General features: G+C 40.7%; 1 protein-coding gene across 5 annotated transcripts in view; it reads left to right on the forward strand.

Annotated features, from left to right (window-relative positions):
* nars2 (asparaginyl-tRNA synthetase 2, mitochondrial) overlaps positions 1-21,410 on the forward strand; it is a 147,119-nt gene that overhangs the window by 71,314 nt on the left and 54,395 nt on the right. For 4 of the 5 annotated variants that reach the window (XM_085998903.1, XM_085998904.1, XM_085998906.1 and 1 more), the window contains 6 exons: positions 4,300-4,398; positions 5,503-5,540; positions 5,893-5,959; positions 9,594-9,731; positions 13,591-13,688; positions 21,031-21,057. In XM_085998903.1, the coding sequence (XP_085855029.1) occupies positions 4,300-4,398; positions 5,503-5,540; positions 5,893-5,959; positions 9,594-9,731; positions 13,591-13,688; positions 21,031-21,057 (467 nt within the window). The remainder of the gene's footprint in view (positions 1-4,299; positions 4,399-5,502; positions 5,541-5,892; positions 5,960-9,593; positions 9,732-13,590; positions 13,689-21,030; positions 21,058-21,410) is intronic. The other variant, XM_085998905.1, reaches the window with a different exon arrangement.

A 21,410-nucleotide genomic window follows, 5' to 3' on the forward strand; every position in this document is an offset into this window, starting at 1 on the left:
GAGGGGGGAGAGGGAGGGGGGAGAGGGAGACCGGGGAGGGGAGGAGAGGGAGACAGGAGGGAGGGGAGGGGAGGGGAGGGAGACAGGGGAGGGAGGAGAGGGAGACAGGGGAGGGGGGAGAGGAGGGAGGGGGGGGAGAGGGAGACGGGAGGGGAGAGAGGGGGAGGGAGGGAGGGAGAGGGGGGAGGGAGGGAGGGGAGGGGAGGGATAGGACAGGGAGAGGACATGACAGGGAGAGGGGGGACACACAGGGGCAGGGAGACCAAACACCCCAAAATTGCCCTCGCGCCCCAAAATTGCCCTCGCAACGCGGGGCTCCCCAGCTAGTATTTTATAAATTAACAAGTTTTTCTCTCGTACAATCCCTACCTTGCAGCAGCAGCAATTAGTGTCATGATCCCTTTTTTGTGACCATCTATTCATAGCTTTTGTACGTGACATAATATGCAAAGATGGTTTTACAATCCTTGCTTTTGGGTTAACTACCAAACTAATTGTCCAATTGTTCAAAGTAAAGCTGAAACCACTATTTCCTGGTTGAAATGTTAAAAATCTATTTTTTGATTTTACGTCACTAGCTACAAAAGTATCTAGTTTCATTATGATCAATATAAAGGGAAATGCCAATTGTTTTGCCCATTACTGTAAAGCTAGATTGTTGGATCAGTTACTTAATATGCTTTTCTTAAAAATTCCCTAAATTACTTTAGTGATCTGTTTAAAAACTCTCAATTTATTCACCCACACTCTTTTTTTGCATACTCCGTGCTCCATTTGTAATTCGCGCAGCCTAACCGTCATTTGCCAGTTGCACAATCATGATGGCTTGCTTTTCTCAAAATTGAGTACATCAGACATTTAACTGATACGATAGCAAAATACTGCAGATGCTGGAAATCCGAATAACAACAGAAAAACGCTGGAAAAAACTCAGCAGGCCAGGCAACATCCGTGGAGAGAGAAACAGAGTCAACGTTTCGGGTCGAAACCCTTCTACAGAACTGAGGGGAAAAAAAGGCAGGAAATTAAAAGATTAAAAGGCAGTTTGGGGGCTGGGAAATGGAGGGGATGAAAGAAGAGACATTAAGAGATCTCACCTTGAATATCTCTTAATGTCTCTTTCATCCCCTCTCTCCACGGATGTTGCCTGGCCTGCTGAGTTTTTCCAGCGTTTTCTGTTATTTAACTGTGATACCCTGATTAGAGCTCAAATGGTTAAAATCAGTGTTGCTTGAACAGAGCCATCTAACACTCCTCCTGCTTTTCATGTAACATTTCTATAAATGGAGCTTTTGAAGAAAGATTATTGTGAACTATTCAGATATTCATCCTTATTGGGAAAGCCCTTGCAACTTTGTGGTTTCATAAAGATTGAGAAAAAATTCAGTTTTGTGTCCTGCATTAAGTTATCAAAGTAACTCTTTCCAATTTGCTTAACAGTGTGCCAGTTTCTCAGCTGTTAGAGCACGTTGTAGGCAATTCTTACCGTAATATTACTGTATTAATATTAGTACAACAAATTGATCATGTGCATCAACAGTATAGATTCCCCCCCCCCCCCCCCCCCCCTCCGTGAATCGACCATGTTCATTCTAAGTAATTAAGGGTCTCAGGTTTGCAGCTTTTTTCCCTCAAACTGCTAAGCTATTTTATGTCGGGATTTTGAAAGTCGCTTTGTTTAAGGTACTTAACTCATGTTGCCAGGGAGACTTGAAACTAATTATAAATTCTAACATTTTAATTATCCAAGATTTGAAAACTCTTGACACATTCTCTGAAGAATAACATTTGTTTAAATCTAAAAAAACTTACAATAGCTTTGTAAAATGATAACATTTTACAGAGCAGAAAGCCATTGTATCTACGCTCTTTGATAGAGTAATCCAAAAACTAAGTCAAATGTCCTGTTCTCTCCCTACAATCTTGTATCTTCCTCTGCTTCAAATATTTTCCAATTTTTTTCCCCTTAAGATGCAGTGATCTCTGCAACAACCATTCACTGTGGCAAAGCATTCCATGCTCCATCAAATATCTACGTAAAGAAATTTCTCCTAACCTTTCTTCTTACTGTCTTGATGCCAATTTTAAATTGATGCCCTCTCGTCATCAACTCCTGAGGAAACAGTCTCCCTGTTCATTTTATCAAAATTCTTTATCATTTTAAAAACTTCTATTAAATCTCCTCTTAGTCTCTGCTCTAATACTTTCTCTTCATAACCATGTTTTCCCTGGCATCGTTCTGGTGAATATATGCCATACGTGCTCTGATTTGAATATATTTTCTACAATGGGGTGCTCAAAACTGGACACAGCATTCTAAATGTGGACTAATCAATGTTTTGTATAAATTTATCATGACTACATTACTTTTGTACCCTAATTTATAAAACCTACTTTCTTCATGACTTTGCCTGCCTGCACTTACACTTTCTGGGGATTATGTATTTGAACTCCTGAGTTGTCTTTGTTTATTCAGTGTCTTCCCATTAAATGTATGCTCCCATTCCATGTTTTTTTCTTCCAGAATGTATTCAGATTATTGAAGTCTTGCATAGACTTTTTTAACTTGTATAATATCTAGAATCACAGATATCCTTATAATATTTATTTAAGTATTAAAATTGGTTATAATTTTATGACTTGGAACGCTTCATTGTTGCTTCTTGTTTGGTAACTAATATAATCCACATGTACTATTTTATAATTTAAAAAGAATTTCTGACTTTGCCGTTATCTGACTTTACTTCCCATTGTATTCCAGTGGACTGTGCTGCAGTTATTTCAAATAATTAAGTCTTTCAGATGATGTATTAGCATAAATATTCATACAAACGTATAGCAAGGCCCTTCAGGTCTCAACAAAATGGTATCGTTGTGGACTTCGAATGTTTAAAAGCTGTTGATTGCTGCTGGCAACTACTTCTGTGCTTGGAAAGTCACTACACCTTTTCTTTTAAAGCTACATGCTACATAATTGAATTTATATTTACTTAGAAAAGTTTAATTCATATTTACTTATAAAACTCAGATGCTTTCTCATTCATCCAGCCTCCATATTCAAACAGCTATTGCTATCATGCCATGAAAGGAAAAAATATCACCTAGGCTCACTACCCTTTAAGAACTTCATATCATTTTGGTTAGGTGATCTTATTCCGCTCCCATAAGGTCCTGGAGGTTTGCCTACCTTAAGTCTCATTATTTTCTCCATTACTTTTTTTACTTGTACTAAATCCAATGTTCCTCCTAGATTTATTTATAGTTTCCTTTGTACTGCTGAAGACGAATACAAAATACTCATTTAACTCGTCTGCTATTTTCCTTATTGTTGATTACAGTATTACTTGTGTCTTTAAAGGGGATTCCCCTTGCTATTCTCCTTTTCTTAATGTTTCTAAAAACATTTACTGTTACCTTTGATAGCCCCTGCAAGTTGCATATTCCCTTTTTGGACCTCTTAATACTTTGTTTCCCTTTGTTGCTTTTTATAGCACTCCCAGTCTGCTGGATTTTGACTTTTACTTGCATTTGTGTAAGCCTTTGCCTTTAGTTTGATACCTCATTTGTTGACCATGGTCACTTAACTACACGATTGGAGCTTTTGCCTTTTAGGGTATGTACTGACCTATTATTGTACCAAATGCTTCTTTGAATACTTCCCATTGTATTCCAGTGGACTGTGCTGAGTGACGGAACATAGATTCCCATGCAGTAACTTTCTAATCATGATTGTACAGTCAATGGGGAGTGCCAAAAAAAGACCATAATGCCATTTCCTCCAAAGGAACACCAATAAAAGGTAGAGGGTTTTGTTTTTAGTGTATGAGCGCTCACTAGCTGAGAGTGGAACCACGTTCATCTGCGAAGCACTTGGAGCTGTGTAAGAGCAGTTCAGAATGATTTGCCACACTTTTTCACTTCCACTCAGTTTGTCCCAATGTTTAAGAATAATTCTTCTCTGGGGCTTTCTTTTCCTTTTCCTTCCTAATCTATCCTATACTAGTGTAGTATCTATATTGTATAGTACATTGGTACACCAAACTACTGGGCCCACCAGATAACTTCATTCTTGAGGTGGAGAAAATATTTATACAGCAGTGTTTAATACTGTGGAGCTACCAAGTCCATTCTGAAAGCCTGTAGATCCAGTATTTATAGATTATACTAGAAACATGTGGTGCCTATTTGACATTTTGTATTTAGACTTGTTATGTTGATTGACTTAAGACTTCATTTCAGATATACCACAATGTCCATTCTTCTGCCAGTGGCCTTGACAGGGTCATTTTCTTTCTCCAGGTGATGGAGAATCTCTTCAAGACAGCAACTTCACATATTCTTTCAAAACACCCGGATGATGTTGAACTCTTCCACAAATATGTAGCCCCAGGACAAAAGGTTTGCACATTCCGTCTCAGATCTTGCAGTTCAAAGACTTTTTCTGCACCAAGCGGTTTATAGAAATGCAAAAATTATGTAGAATTTATAAACCATAACATTTGTACTTCAGTGTTTCTATCGGCTTTTGTACAAAGTTCCTAGAATTGTGAAATTTATATAAAGAAAAATACCAGAATTCCAAAATCCTTGCAAACATGACAGTTTTGATGAAGGATTCACACCCAAAAGGGTCTTCGACCTGAAACGTTGACTCTCTTTCTCTCTCCATGGGTGTTGTCTGGCCTGCTGAGTTTTTCCAGCATTTTCTGTTGTTTCGGATTTCCAGTATCCACAGTATTTTGCTATCATGTTCTTTTATCTGTTGTCTCCACAGATGCTGTCTGACTTGCTGAGTGCTACCAACATTTTCTGTATTTGTTGCAAATTTCCATCATCTGCAGTTTTGGTTCCTTTTTGTTAGTATTGTAAGGGTTTATCCTTTCCACCCCAGAAAGTTGCAGCATCCTTTTGATTGACATATGAAAAGTGATTGTGAATTTCAATACCACATTCCAAAAGGGTGAATTTCAATACCACATTCCAAAAGGGTGTAAAGAGTGAACTTTTATGCTTGCATTTTGATACATTTGTGTAGGTGAAGCTTTTTAGTTTCTGAGCTAGTATAATAAGAATTGTAAAGTGACACCAGAAAAGATTGTTTCCAAAAAGCAAATTACCGCAGATGCTGGAAATCTGAAATAAAAGCAGCAAATGCTGGAAATACTCAGCAGGTCAGGCAGCATCTGTGGAGAGAGAAACAGTTAACGTTTCAGGTCAGTGAGCTTTCATCAGAACTAGAAGATGCTAAAGATGAACAGCTTTTAAGCAAACACAGAAACAGGGAAAAGGCGGGTGGGGACAGGGAAAGAACAAAAGGGTAGGTCAATGATAAGGTGGAGGGCAGGAATGATTAAATGACAAAAGATGTTGATAATGACCTGTCTCGTTCAGTAAAAATCCCTGAGCTGGCAAGGAACTTAAAACTTTTTGTAGAAAGTGCTGGGCTGCTGAGCACCTTTCTGTAAAGAGATTAGTGATTAACTTTGGCCTTTTTATTTGTAGGGAAGGTTGGAACAGATGCTCAAAAATCCATTTCAAGTGTAAGTGAATTACTTTACTTTTTTTTAAGTATATGTTTTTGCTTTAATGTTCTCTGGCTTGATTTTTACTGTTTTTGTAGAGACATGCAGAAGGTTTGGATTTTTTCAATTCTACATGTGGAGCTTTTCCTTTTTTGTGTAACACTTTTGTTTTTTGTTTTTCACTTTTGATAACAGAGGCATAATTTCTGGTTGTGTAAAGATTACCAGAAGAAAATGTACAAATAATGTTAAAATAGGAAATTAAAGGGGCCCGTTGGCCTCCAGGTGTGATGATTGTGGTTAATCTGAATGTTTGGCCCATGTTATAAAATCTTGTTCAAAGTAATTGTAATGCAAATATCATTTTTAGGCTTTCCTATACTGAAGCAATTGACATTTTGCAAAGAAGTATGGAAACCTTCAAATTTGAACCAAAGGTAAAGAACATGGCCTGAATATAGATGCATTTGGTGAGATTGCAATAGTGCTGTTGGACATCTAACATTTAGCCATTTTAATTGGATTGCTTTTCTAGTGTAGCTGCTAAATTTATTGACCCATAATCCTTTAATATCCAGCTTTGAGCTAGTCATTTTTATGCTCTTGTATAAACCCTTTACACGCTGTTCTGTCAAATCTAGTTTTTAAATAGGAACTCACTTGTTCAAAAAGCATCATTTTACTTCCCTAGATTCATTCAGTATAGTGACAGGTCATTTTTGACAGTAATTACACTTGCTATAGCTCACACGTTTTTTCTTGTATATTTTCTGCAAATGCATTGGGAAAAGAAAATTAACTTTCTATATTTGTCTTTGTCACTCATGCATACATTTTAGTTATCTAAGTATATGAAGCTTACTGCTCACATTTAGCTTTCTTCTCTGCTCAGTATCTCTGTCTTGTTTGCTCTTCTAACCTTTTGCTTTTGTTTTTGTTCTCCAGTATTTCTCTTTCTTCCTCAGACTATTTCACTTTGTTTCTCTCACTTCCCTTTAGCTCTATTCTTTCCCTTTATTTTCATATCCAGATTCTGAGGTGGGCAATATATGAATGCTGTAACAAAGTGACTATTGAACAATTTTGTTGGATGTGCTTCGAGTTTCTATAAGCACAGGAGATTGTGGTATTCAGGTATTCTTGGGAATACATTGCCCAGATTTGTATTCTCACTATGAATCCTGTAGGGATTGAAAAATGTAGTCTATGGTGAAGTATATTTCCACCTGAAGTATTTCTTCAGTATGTAATCTAGAACAGTAGGCTGCTAAAACAGATGCATCAGTTTAGTTATCTTCTACTGACAGACTCTTATTTAGAACCAGAAACAGTCATTTTAATCCATCAGTTTCAATGCAGATGCAATCTAAAATGGAGCCAGGAGCAGTAATTTCTACAGTCTTTGTTTTATAGAAGAGCGAATTCTGAAGTACCGTGCGTGACTGGATTAAAAAATATAATGGCCCAGAAATTCGGGTCGGAGACTTCCCACGCGCGGGTGCAAGCCTCCGACCTGCACTTACCTTGCGCGCCGGCCATTGAGCTGTGGATCCCCGTGGAATTGCGATCCTGGGCCTCCTCCAACTGCCGGCGCGCAGTGCTTGTGTATCCCAGGGGCGCAGTTAGTTCGATGTGTCCCCTGGGATCACGTGGGCCATGGAGAGCCAATGATAGCAGGGAATGCTTCATTCATAAGTTTGACAGGACCTATAAATACTATAAGCCCCAAAACATCACTAAAACTTCAAATACATTTCTTTTTAAATCACATTTTTAAAATAACTATAAATTACATGAAATAACTATTTTAAACAATAATTTAAATTTTTGAAAAAATTAATTACATTTTCTAAGGGCTAAAAATAAACTTGCCTTTCTTTAAAGTATTTAAAAATAATAAACCTGTGGAAAAACTGTTTTAATTTTAATTAATTCACCACTTACCTTGTTAAAAGCAGGCCTTGCGACTGCTTTTTACGTGTCTAACTTCTGGAGACTTACCTTCCCGGAGAAACCTGGAAAAAAAACGTACGTTCAATGCGCACGCGCAGCCTCTCCGGCGCATGCATTCCACCTCTTAACCCCTTCTTTCGGGGGAACGGAAGTGCCGGTTTCCTGCGCATGCGCAATGCATGCACGAAACCGGCACTTTTGTTGGGCCTACGCGTGAGTACCCCATGCGTACTCACGCGTTGAGACCCGAATTTCTGGGCCAATAGATATTTGTTAGCATTTCCCCAGTTTCTGGAATTTTGTGACTTGAACAATTTTCAGGTTTTTCTCCCTTTATTTCAACACACAATTATATCCATCTATGTTATTATGCTTGTTCAAAATAACGTGCATACAATTTAAAAAAAATCTCAGTAACCAGATCCTAACTTTGTCAATAGCGTACATGCCAGTAAACACCTGTAGTCTGATTAAAAGCAGTCAGCACAGTTGCCAGTGTTGTCTAACCTTTAATCACTTAAATCTGACTCAATTCCACTTACAGGAAACTTTGTTATATCCGGCACCGATGGGACCGAGCTGTTGCCGATCTATCAAAACTTCCGGACATACCAGCATTAATGTTGAAGCATACGGAGGTTTTCATCTCCGTATCTGACAACAAACACTGTTGCTTAGCAACAGCTTCTAAACAGTCGGCCCGTACCTTGGAAGCGTCTCTGTAGCTTAGCAACAGCTTCAGAGAGACTTCCCAGAGCCTGACTGTTGGGGGGGAAAAAAAAGCCAGGAGAAGGAAAAAAACCTAACAAAACGGCTCCTGATTTCTGCCGGTAGATCGAGGTTTCCGGACATACAACCTCCGGATAAACCAAAGTCTCCTGTATTATCGGAAAAACATATGATTTTTTTTTTTTTTTTTTTTTATTCATTGATGGGATGTGCGCGTCCTTGGCTAGGCCTGCATTTAGTGCCCATCCCTAATTGCCCTTGAGAAGATGGTGGTGAGCCGCCTTCTTGAACCGCTGCAGTCCATATGGTGTAGGTACACCCACAATGCTGTTAGGAAGGGAGTTCCAGGATTTTGGCCCAGCGACAGTGAAGGATCGGCGATACAGTTCCAAGTCAGGATGGTGTGTGGCTTGGAGGGGAACTTGTAGGTGGTGATGTTCCCATGCGTCTGCTGCCCTTGTCCTTCTAAGTGGTAGAGGTCGCGGGTTTGGAAGGTGCTGTTGAAGGAGCTTTGGCGAGTTGCTGCAGTGCATCTTGTAGATGGTACACACTGCAGCCACAGTGCGCCGGTGGTGGAGGGAGTGAATGTTGAAGGTGGTGGATGGAGTGCCAATCAAGCGGGCTGCTTTATTCTGAATGGTGTCGAGCTTCTTGAGTGTTGTTGGAGCTGCACTCATCCAGGCAAGTGGCGAGTATTCCATCACACTCCTGACTTGTGCCTTGTAGATGGTGGAAAGGCTTTGGGGAGTCAGGAGGTGAGACACTCGCCGCAGAATTCCCAGCCTCTGGCCTGCTCTTGTAGCCACAGTATTTATATGGCTGGTCCAGTTCAGTTTCTGATCAATGGTAACCCCCAGGATGTTGATAGTGGGGGATTCAGCGATGGTAATGCCATTGAATGTCAAGGGGAGATGGTTAGAGTCTCGCTTGTTGGAGATGGTCATTGCCTGGCACTTGTGTGGTGCGAATGTTACTTGCCACTTGTCAGCCCAAGTCTGAATGTTGATAATGGATAATACACTGTGCAGTGCCAGTAACCTTACAATGTTCTCCATTAAGCTGGGCAAAGCTGGTCAGTGTTGTTTTAAAACAGAAAAACATTGTCATCGTTGTTTGTATATAAAGTATAAAACAATTGATGTCAGGGGATATGATTTTATTAAGTAGTATTTCTTTTTTTTTTTTAAAAAACAACTCTTAATCATCTTTATGTAGTACTGTACTGTACTTAAACTAAGTTGGAAATTAATTGGTATTTAATAAATATTTGTGTTATCGAATGAATGTATATAACAGCTCTATGCATCTGCATACATCATATTATTATTTCTGTAGATCTTGGTACTGCACATTAGTGGCGAAGTAAATATTGACTGTTATCTTTTACAGTGGGGCTGTGACCTACAGACTGAGCACGAGAATTATCTGGTGGAACACTGCGGCAAAATCCCTGTTTTTGTAATTAATTATCCTTATGACATCAAGCCCTTTTATGCCAGAGATAATCAGGATGGACCTCAGCATACAGTAAGCAGAAATTGTATGATTTATGTGTTGAGCATTATTGTATTTAACATAAACCCATTAACTCATCTCTGGTGATAGGAGATATGATATTTTAAAATCTACTAATCCTCCAGATTCTGACCGAATTTAGCTCTTAGTCTTTCGTTTAAACAAAATGTTGCCTGTAACTATGATTAAAGTAAAGTAAAAATCTTAGAGAATGGAAAATGTTATTTGAGAAGCAACAAAAACTGATTGTATCACACTGCTACAAACGGCGTTATGATACAAGCGTATGTCCTATCTCCCTTCAATTTTCACCTTGTAAAAACAATCCTTATAGAAATGATACATATTTTTGAATAGCTTTTGATATCCAGTGAAAAATTGTCATTTAAAATTTCTGTTAGAAGTATTTTTGTAGACCATTAAGTAAATAAAGAAAACACATTCCACATTAATTATAATAATATAAAAGACAATGTGCAAGTTTAAATTTGATAAACAAATTCTCAAAATGCCCAAAATAAAATGAAACACATATCCCACGAAAAGGTAGGCATAGCTAGGACAGCTTACAATGGTCGTATTACATTACTGTTGACACACATACAGAGTACTGTATTATAACTGTTCCATTGAGCACCAAGTGGAATACTGAATATTAACCTAGAAGTTGAAAACAGATTGCATCATCTTGGATGCATTGCCTTCTAAAATATCTCTTTTGCTCCCCCAAATGTGAAACTTGTTTATTTCAATGTTAGTAACACAACTGGTAGTTTAAGATTGAGAAATACAGGAAACTTTGGTTTATCCGGAGGTTGTATGTCCGGAATACTCGATCTAACGGCAAAAATCAGGAGCCGTTTTCTATAAGTTTTTTTTAGTTCTCGTTCTTTTTTTTCCCCAGTCAGTCACTGCAAGGTCTGTAGCTATAGCAACAGCTTCAGCTAGAGACGCTTGCAGCTGCAGCCGACTCTTTAGAAGCTGTTGCTAAGCAACAGTGTTTGTTGTCAGATACGGAGATGAAAACCTCCGTATGCTTCAACATTAACTTTGTATGTCCGGCAGTTTTGATAGATCGGCAACACACCGGTCCCGTCGGTGCCAGATATCACAAAGTTTCCAGTAATGGTTTGGGCAGAACAGAATTTGCTAGACAAGCTAAGTTAATGCTGAGCACTGCTATAATGATGTAGATATTCCTTACCAGAATCCATTACTTTTCGTCTGCCTCCAGCTTACATTTTTGTTGAATCTATATAGGTTTGTGATGTCAGCAGAATACTTGGTGCTATTAACTGCTAATGAGACTGACTTGTCTTTTGTGACACAATCCATTTCTATGAAACAAGTTACTTCTGAAATAGAACTTATAGAACATCAAGCCATCATTTCCAAGACTGTCACTGACCTCATCTCCTCTGGAGATCTTCCCTCCACGGCCGCCAACCTCATGGCTCCCCAACCCCGCACAGCCCGCTTCTGCTTCCTTCCCAAGACCCACAAACAGGACTGCCCTGTTTCAGCCTGTTCTTGCCCCGCGGAACTTAACTCTTCCTATCTCGACGCTACTTTTTCTCCCCTTGTCCAGTCTTTTCCCACCTACATCCACGACTCTTCCGACACCCTCCGCCACTTTAACAGTTTCCAGTTTCCTGGCCCCAACCGTCTCCTTTTCACTATGGACGTACAATCTCTCTACACCTCCATCCCCCACCAGGATGGCCTGAGGGTGCTCTGTTTCTTCCTTGAACAGAGGCCCAACTAGTTTCCATCCACCACCAGCCTCATCCGCCTGGCTGAACTTGTTCCCACATTGAACAACTTCTCCTTTGACTCCACTCACTTCCTCCAAATTAAAGGCGTTGCTATGGGAACCCACATGGGTCCAAGCTATGCCTACCTTTTCGTGGGATATGTGGAACATTCTTTGTTCCAGTCATACTCAGGTCCCCTCCCTCACCTCCTTTTCCGGTACCTTGATGATTGTATCGGTGCCGTTTCCTGCTCTCACCCTGAACTAGAAAATTTCATTCACTTTGCTTCCCATTTCCACCCTTCTCTCACCTTCACATGGTCCATCTCTGACTCTTCCCTTCCCTTCCTCGACATCTCTATCTCCATTTCTGAGGGATAGGCTATTGCCAAACATTCACTATAAGCTCACTGACTCCCACAGCACCTGGAATACACTTCCTCCGACCCCGCTTCCTGTAAGGACTCTCTTCCATTCTCCCAGTTTCTCCGTCTCCGCTGCACCTGCTCTGACGATGCCACCTTCCATACTAGTACTTCCAATGTGTCTTCCTTTTTCCTCAACCGAGGATTCCCCTCTACCATGGTTGACACAGCCCTTGACCATGCCCATTCTATTTCCCGCACTTCCGCTCTCACCCCTTCCCCTCCCTCCCAGAACCACAATAGGGTTCCCCTTGTCCTCACCTTTCACCCCACCAGCCTCCACATTCAACGGATCATCCTCCACCATTTCCGCCACCTCCAGAGTGATCCCACCACCAAACACATCTTCCCCTCCCCTCCCCTCCCCTTTCAGCATTCCGAAGGGACCGCTCCCCCCGCAACACCCTGGTCCACTCCTCAATCACCCCCAACACTCTTTCCCCTTTCCACGGCACCTTCCCGTGCAAGCGCAGGAGATGCAACACCTGCCCTTTAACCTCCTCCCTTCCCACAGTCCAGGGCCCCAAACACTCCTTGCAGGTGAAACAGCGATTTACTTGTACTTCTTGCAATTTTGTATACTGTATTCGCTGCTCACGATGCGGTCTCCTCTACATTGGGGAGACCAAACGCAGATTGGGTGACTGCTTTGCGGAACACTTCCGTTCAGTCCGTAAGCGTGACCCCGAGCTTCCGGTCGCCTGTCACTTTTTAATTCTCCGCTCCACTCCCACTCTGACCTCTCTGTCCTCGGCCTCTTACACTGTTCCGACGATGCTCAACGTAAGCTCGAGGAACAGCACCTCATCTTTCGATTAGGCACTTTACATACTTCTGGACTCGACATCGAGTTCAACAATTTCAGACTATAACCTCTGCCCCTATTTTTTTTTTTTTTTTTTCTCACATGGCAGCTGTTGATGATTCTGCCATTGCCATTTACACCTCATCAAGAATCATCTTTTGTTTCTTAACTTGTCCCATTACCACCTACTTTTGCCTTGCACCATCATCCCTTTTGTCTTTTAATCTCTCCTGCCTTCCATCCTATCGCAGACCTTCCCTTTTGTTCTTTCCTCCCCTCCCCCCTTTCCCTGCCCCTTACACTTGCTTAAAAATCTGTTACATCTCTAGCTTTTTCCAGTTCTGACGAAGGGTCAACGACCTGAAATGTTAACTCTGTTTCTCTCTCTACAGATGTTGCCTGACCTGAGTGTTTCCAGCATTTTCTGTTTTTATTTCGGATTTCCAGCATCTGCAGTATTTTGCTTTTGTTACAGATTTCTTTGCTGTCCTCTTGTTTGTTTACATGTGCTCGGAGCGGAGTGTGGTTACAATCCCATGATCTAGATAATTTGTAGCATTGATAACAGGTCCTTAGTTCAATGCGAGGAAAAGAGAGGCAGGTATTGTCAACTGGTGTCTCCTGAAGCTAGTAGAGCAAGGCATTTTATTTTCTACTGTAGTTTAAATTTTTAAAATATGAGTAACTTCATAAGTTTTGAGACCAACTACCTGTAATAAGTAATACCTGTGCCCTATGATGCTCTATTCTGATGACAGCCTGGCAGAAAGTATTTGTAAGGCACAAACAAATTATATTAACCCTCTTCAGACAAGAATAAAAAATGGAAATTTGCTTTAGTTTGATATACTGTGCATAACTTCAGCATTCTGTGGTACTGTCTGCTAGGTGGCAGCAGTGGATCTTCTGGTGCCTGGAATAGGAGAACTATACGGTGGCAGCTTAAGGGAGGAGCGACTTGATCTACTACAATCCCGTCTAAAACAGTAAGTGTAAATGCCAAAGCAATTTGCTTTCGTATATATGCAAAAAAAAACCATGAATACATTTGTCACAAATGGTTTTGTTGGATAATATTGTAGGTTTAGCTGTGACTCAGTCATGTACATTGATTCATTTAAGATACTTAATGTGTTGCGTAAGGAAAAAACAGTGACCAACCATGCTCTTGAGGATGCAAAGAGGCTTCCAGGGGATATAGATAAGCTAAGTGAGTGGGCAAGAACATGGCAAATGGAATATAATGTGGAGAAATGTGAAGTTATCCACTTTGGTAGGAAAAATAGAAAAGCAGAGTATTTTTTAAATGGTGAGAGATTGGGAAATGTTGGTGTTCAGAGGGACTTGGGTGCCCTTGTACACGAATCACTGAAAGTTAACATGCAGGTACAGCAAGCAATTAGGAAATCAAATGTATGTTGGCCTTTATTACAAGAAGATTTGAGTATAAGAGTAAAGGGCCTAGAAATTCATTAAGGCGCTGCCAGCTTTGCGGCCAGTTACCGCCTAAAGAGGGCTTCTGCGACAAAAATGATTTTGCGCTGATATTCAGCGCAGCGGTATTGGCGGCGGTAGCCGTTAGCGCTGCGCCGGCACCGATGACGTCATCGGTGTGCGCAGTGCCCCGGTTCCGCCCCGAAACCGGCCCGATCCCCATATTTAGTTGCGGCCGCAAACAGCGACCAGAAAACGGGGCTGTACTCTAGCCTTAGTGGGGTGCTTTAAGGTGGAGGTGCGGCCAGCCGCTTTTTCGGCGGCCGCCTGCCCGCACCTCCTTCCCCGGCCTCCTCCACCCCCCCCCCCCCCCCGCGGCATTGCCAGCTGCTTTCCGCGAACCCGGCACTTCTCCGAGGTGCCGGGCTCATTTGCCGGCACTCTCCAGCGGCGATCTCCCCGTTGCAGGCAGCTCCCCCTTAAGAGAAGGAGGAGGCCTGCAGTACCGCAGCCTGCCGCTCCGCAGCGGCGCCAAGAGCGCTGAAATTCAGTTTCAGCGCCCCAAGCGGAGGCGGGCACACCCTGGAATAGCGCCCGGTTCCGGGTTGGGGCGCAGAAGCCGAATATCTGACGGTCGCAAATGGCTCCGCGCCCAGCGCTAACTTTTGGGCGCTAGCCAGCTGGGCGCCCCTAACTGAATTTCTAGGCCAAGATGTCTTACTGCAATTATATAGGGCCTTGGTGAGATCACACCTGGAGTATTGTGTACAGTTTTGGTCTCCTCACCTAAGGAAGAATATACTTGCCATAGAGGGAGTGCAACAAAGGTTCGCCAGACTGATTCCTGGGATGTGGGGATTGTCCTATGAGGAGTGATTGAGTAGACTAGGCCTATATTCTCAAGTTTAGAAGAATGAGAGGTGGTCTCATTGAAACATACAAAATTCTTACAGGGCTCGACAGGGAGGATGTTTCCCCTGTCTGGGGAGTCTAGAACCAGGGGTCAGAGTCTCAGAATAAGGGGTCGGCCATTTAGGACTGAGATGAGAAGAAATTTCTTCACTCAGGGTGATGAACCTGTGGAATTTTCTACCCCAGAGGGCTGTGGAGGCTCAATCATTGAGTATATTCAAGTCAGAGATCGATAGATTTTTGGATATTAAGGGAATCAAGGGATATGGGGATAGTGCAGAAAAGTGGAATTGAGGTACAAGATCAGCCATGATATTGAATGGCGGAGCAGGCTCGAGGGGCCAAATGGCCTACTCCTGCTCCTCTTATGTTCTTATACTCGAGTTTGCTGACTGGAACATAAGACAGGATTTTTTAATTCAAATGTGACGGGACTAATATGTAAATCTGCAGTATTACAGTAGAATACTGTTGAGTAACAGCTTAAAAAAAAGTGAAAATGTAGGAATGTGTAAGATCCCAAGATATAAACATATCAGATTTCTATTTTTTAACTGTTCCTGTCTGGATGTGAAGTATAAATTAGCTCACCAATGGATTTCTTCAAGACCTGTGGCAATTATGCTCCATTTAATTTTACAGGAGAAGAAGCTATTCCATATGTTAAGGCATGTGAAGGGCCAATAACCCCTCTTCTCCCCCCGCTACCCCACCTTTTTCCCCGCCGTCCCTTACCCCAGATGTATCACCTGACTCTGCACACACACGTAGCAATTTGTAATGTCAACTACTGTGGGTTCAAATGTGCAATCAAGGGGCATTGGGTGCTATAGTGAGTTCGCTGCATTTTCATTTCAGGCCTGTATTTGAATCAACTCAGATAAATGTGATGAAAATTTCCTCTCGGCAGGTACTACATGCAATGAATTTGGAAATTTCATCCTAGTTTCTAGTGGGCACGTGCTTGTGGCAAAAAACTGATGAATAATTTGATGCAGAGTGCTCGTATTCAGACAGTTATCAAGATGGCTGTTGTGTGAAATGGAGGAAAAAAATCAGTGATGCAGTAGATTGATTTTACATTGTTAGGAAACGAGTGGAACTTTACCCTACATCTGACTTTTGCTGTACCTAATGCAAGACTATTTTATGCAGCCATGATTGTCTAAAATAGAAAAGCGTATCATTTCCCAGCATTGACATACCTCATGTCGACCAGTTTTTTTTTTTAACCATGTGAATTTGAATATAGTAGCATTCTCCTCTAGCTCTTAAATTTGATGGCTATTAATGATAAATCTGAGTCAACAATACTGATTTAGGTTCTGTTGGCTAGCTGAAATCAACATAGATATTATTGCAATAGCAAAATACTGCGGATGCTGGAAATCTGAAATAACAACAGAAAATGCTGGAAATACTCAGCAGGCAAGGCAGCATCTTAACTCTGTCTTCCTGTTGAGTATTTTAGTGTCAGAATAGATATCTGATATCCAGCTTTGAGTTACCTTTCACACACAAGTAATATTTTTGAAGAATTGCTTAAGACATATTAATGAAGAGCACTGAAGCATCAAAGCAGTGAATCTGGGGTGTGAATCAGTTATAACTATGATTAATGTATTGTACTCTGCATTCACTGGTCAGACCACTGATGCATCATGTAGATTGGTTGCAAGAATCCACAATGTCCTTATTTTGACTATATAATTATGAATGGTAAAGTCGTACTTTCAGTACAGAATTTTCTTTGCACATACTACCCTTTCAGCCCTTACCATACCCAATTTAAAGGAGCATTATCATCCCAGTGGAGAGGTGAATAGTTATTGAATCTTCGAGAGTGGTAACCACCATGATCGTTTCAGTAATGCAGTTTAAACAGAATCCTCTCCAAACAGCATCTGTGGAGCAATGAAACCATCTGAGCTCTTCAAAGTAGAATGTTGAAAGGTTCGTTTTATTTTATTTACATGAGAAATTTCTGGCATGTGAGACAGAAATTCCTGATTGCCTTCATGTTTGTTCAATATCCTCTTGTATCTTAGAATTCTGTCTATTGAAAAAGTAACAAATAAAATAAATCTGCACCAAACAGACCTTTAATTATGATAGTGAAAGTAGTGATTCTGCTGGTGCAAGGTGATAAAACAGTAGTGGTCTCGGAGGCATCGGGTCCACTCGGCCTGCCATGGGCCAACTGTGGAAAAATTCCCATGAATTCCTCCAGAACATTACCAATCTCATGCATCTGACTAGTCTGTTTGCAGCTTTGATTAAAATAGGCATCGTAAATAATTCTGAGGGCCAAAAGAAGCAGTGAGGGGATGTTGATAAGATGGTGGAATGAAAAGTGGCAGATGGAATTCAATGTCAGTCAGTGTGAGGTGGTACATTTTGGTTTTAAAAGAAGAGTATTTCTACTTTGGACGAAAGCTAGATGAAGTGAAATAGCAGAGGGATTTCAGTGGGTGGTGGTCAGGTCCATAAGATGTTAAAAGCAGCACCTCAAGTGGATAAAGCCATTTTTAAAAAGCAAATGAAAGGCTGGGTTTTATGGCAAGAGGTATAGAATATAAAAGTCAAGATGTAATGGTGAATCTATATAAAACTTTAGAAAGACCACAGTTAGATTACTGCGTAAAGTTTTGGGCTTCACACTTTCGGAATGACGTTGAGGAAACACTCCATATTTATTAGGATGCTGCCTGATATGCAAAAGTTCAAATATAAAGATGGACAGAACATTGGGGCTGATTTTGTTTGAATAGGGGAGATGATGGGGTGATTTGATAGAGGTGTTTAAAATTACAAAAGGCTGGGTCAGAGTAGATAAAAACAGACTGTTTCCAGTGGTTAAGGGGTCTATAATTGGAACACCGATATAATATAAAAAGCTTGTGATTTCAAATAGAGCTGTTGGACTATAACCTGGTGTTGTGTGACTTCTTACATAATATAAAATGTAATTGATTTAGACCAGAGAGCAAGAGAGACTTTTTTTTACAAAAGGTTGTGAGGCTGTGGAGTGCTCTGCCCTAGGTGGCAATTGAAGCAAAGAATAAGTTGGAAGGGTGATTGAAGTCTGAACCAATGCTCGTTGTATCACTACAAGCATAGGTTGCCTGTCCTGCATATTTAAATGACCCCATCCCTGGCATTCGGAATGGAGTCACTGAGTGGTCCAGGTAGAGGGCAATGATTCCATACCTGCCGCAATTCCACCCCTTTCAGAGGATCCACAATAAGCTCTCTTTCTAGGCTTTGATGAACCTGATCTGTATTTAAAAAAAAGTATTCATTATTAATTAAAAGTAAAAGCTGTATTGATCTAGAGTGCTATTAAAATTATTTGAAATTAAATGATTACTGTTGCAAGTTTCAGTACTTTTCATTACCGTGAGTGTTTCTCCGGTCAAATACGTCCATAGTAATTTATATATGTTACCTTCACAGCTGGGATTGCAGATGTCCCAGACTATAGCATGGTATCCCAGGATCCCGATAAGCTCCAGAAAAGTTGTTGGGTCTTTTTGAAGCAGTGAACCTAGTCTCTCAATAGAGTTCCTCTGGGACTCATGGATGTTCCCTGTTGGAGGTCGTGGACATTTTAGAAGGGAGAGTTTAAAAAAAACAAAAAAAACTCTTTTTTAAAACTGGTCAGATTCTTGTAATTAATATATATTTTTTCTTATTAAATTGACTTCTGCTCGACTGTATTTCCCCATTAAATTATGCTCATACCCATACATCTCCCTAAAAATATCTGATCAGAAGCAGGCCATTAGTTTAGAACATTGCAAGCTTTAAGCTTCCCTGATGTCTGGATAAATACATCACCTGGTGCAGTACTGAGCCATACAGAGGAAGGTCACAGATTCAATCTCCAGTCTATGGCTGACTCTCAACTGAACTGGTTGTAAGTCTGTTGCAATTTGATTCAGCACCAATAGGCCAGGGAAGAGAGAAATCCGCGAGAATTCCCCTGTCCAAGTGTTATTTGGTCATGGGATCAGAAATGGTTTTGACATTAATTTGTTAAAACTCAACATGTTCACTTGGGTGACACATGAGTGGGCAATTGCTGCCCATGAAGCCATGCAAAAATCATTAATCAGCACGATCCTTGGGGACAGTAGAAGGTGGAAGAATAAAAACACTGCAACATCTAAACAAGTCATTTTTCTTATTTTAACAGGTTTGGATTTTCTAATCAGCTTTGCTGTATAGTTGTGGGTTACCACCATTCCGCCAGCATTAAAATTATGCCAATTGAAAAATTCAGGGTATAAAGTTTAGTTCCTCCATACTCCATTCATTGACGCTCAGGTGCTTCTCCCCGTCAGCCCATGTGTAATTGAATACTTTTTTTATTAACCTAAAGTCCAGTTTCTCCATGATTACTGTATATTCCATGATTCTATTATCAGATTTTTGACACTGCTTCAGAGGACAGATAGTGATTGTCAACCATTGTCAAATTATTTTCAAAAATTGAGATCTTTAGCCATAAGTTAATCTTGTATGGATTAACGCAATATTTGAATTCCTGTTCTATTTTGGCGCATCAGAAATTCACTATAAGCAATAATCAATAATTCCAAAAATTATCTTGCAACTACATTTGTGATCTGGTGGTGTCTAAGGAGATGCAGTATGTTATTGCCTGCTTTATTTTTCCATACTGAGCTTTACATTGAGATGTAGCTGGTCAAGATAACTACAGGTAAAATCTTTCTGACAAGTGCATTAATTTCCTACAGTTCACTCCTTTTGAGGTCATTTTATTTTCAACATCTACATAAACCTGCATTAAGGAGATTGTAACTGTGCGTGGAATTATTTTCTCTCCCATTTATGTCTCCTATAACTGCCTTCTTTCGAGCATGATCCTTGGGTAAAGAACTCTTCGGCAGATTCCAGATGATGATCTTTTAATTCAAGCTGAAGTACAGGAAACTTTCAGTATCCGGCACGGACGGGACCAACGTGCTGCCGGTTCAGCAACAATTCCGGATAACCGAATGCTATAGTGAAAGATACGGACTTTAGAGCTCCGTATGAAGCAACAAACCCTGTTGCACCAACAAAGTCCACAAGTTGCAAGCGTCTCTGTAGCTTAGCAACAGCTGCAGCCAAACCCTTGCCTTCCTCAATTTGTTGCTGTGCAAGTAATAAAAGTTATAAAAGTTAGCTGAAACCGACTCCTGAATTTTGCTGGTTAACCGACATTCCGGTTATTTAGAGGCCGGTTAATCGAAAGTTTCCTGTAAAGTGTACATGCTCCATTGACAGCCAGAAGGGGAAACTGGTGGCATGCATTTACCAATCAGAACTGATTTCCCCATAGCTGGTCTTTTTGCATACTGATTAGAAACAGTGCCACATAGAGCATGCCAACTTTTGCCACAATCGGTCACTTTGGTCTTTAACCAGATCTACATTTTTAATACTTTTTCTTTTTTCAATATTTCCAATATTAATTTGTGCATAGAGCAGATAAAAGGGAAAAAAAAGTTGCAAACATTTCCACTCACTGCAGACTATATTTCAAATAGAAGGACTAGTATACAGTATGTGCCTTTATTAAAAGTAAATAGTGATGTTGCTAATACTGTAATAGGCTGCAATAGCTTCAACTGTTGTGGCACTCAGATTTAGCTCGTGTGATTTACATTGATCTTTAGATTTTAGTCAGGTAAATTGTGGAAGGGGTGAGGGGGTGGGCACTGGTGGATTGGTTACTCACCGAAGGGGAAGGAAAATCTGGTTATAGATTGGCACTGTCCGATGTGGAAGAGGTCATTTATCTCTTGCTGTCAGCACAGGGCACCTAAAATGGAGAAGAGGAAAAAATCTTAGTTACATCTTCAAGTTTTTGTGAAAGACTAGAAAAGCTTTTTGCAATTTATTGAAGTTAAAGGGCAAAAGATTTACCCCTATATAGTAACTAATAATCTAACTGATATTATTCTGTTGCAGGCATGGTCTTAAAGACACTTACCAATGGTAAGGAATTACAGTTTTAAATTAATACTCATAAAATTATAATTTGTAGTTCTAAGGATCTGATCCTTGAGAGTGGTTATTATCCCTATGCTTTTCTTTATTGCAGGCTTTCTGTTATGACAGTACTTTGTCTGAAATCCTGAAATTGACTTCACTCTACTCCCGAGGTCTCAATCGCCAATAAGCCTCATCTTCATCCTCCTACCACCCTCCAACCCACTCCCTTCACCCACCTGCCGAATGAAAAAAGCTTAGCTCCTTCACTAACTTGGTCTCAAACTCCAAACCCCCTCATCTGTTCCAACACCTCTGACACCGTGAACCTATTCAATTGCTCCCTTGCCTCTGCCTTT

The sequence above is a fragment of the Somniosus microcephalus genome, chromosome 10 (genome assembly GCF_052327205.1).
Source record: "Somniosus microcephalus isolate GS21.2 chromosome 10, FLI_Smic_1.0, whole genome shotgun sequence".
Taxonomy (NCBI): domain Eukaryota; kingdom Metazoa; phylum Chordata; class Chondrichthyes; order Squaliformes; family Somniosidae; genus Somniosus; species Somniosus microcephalus.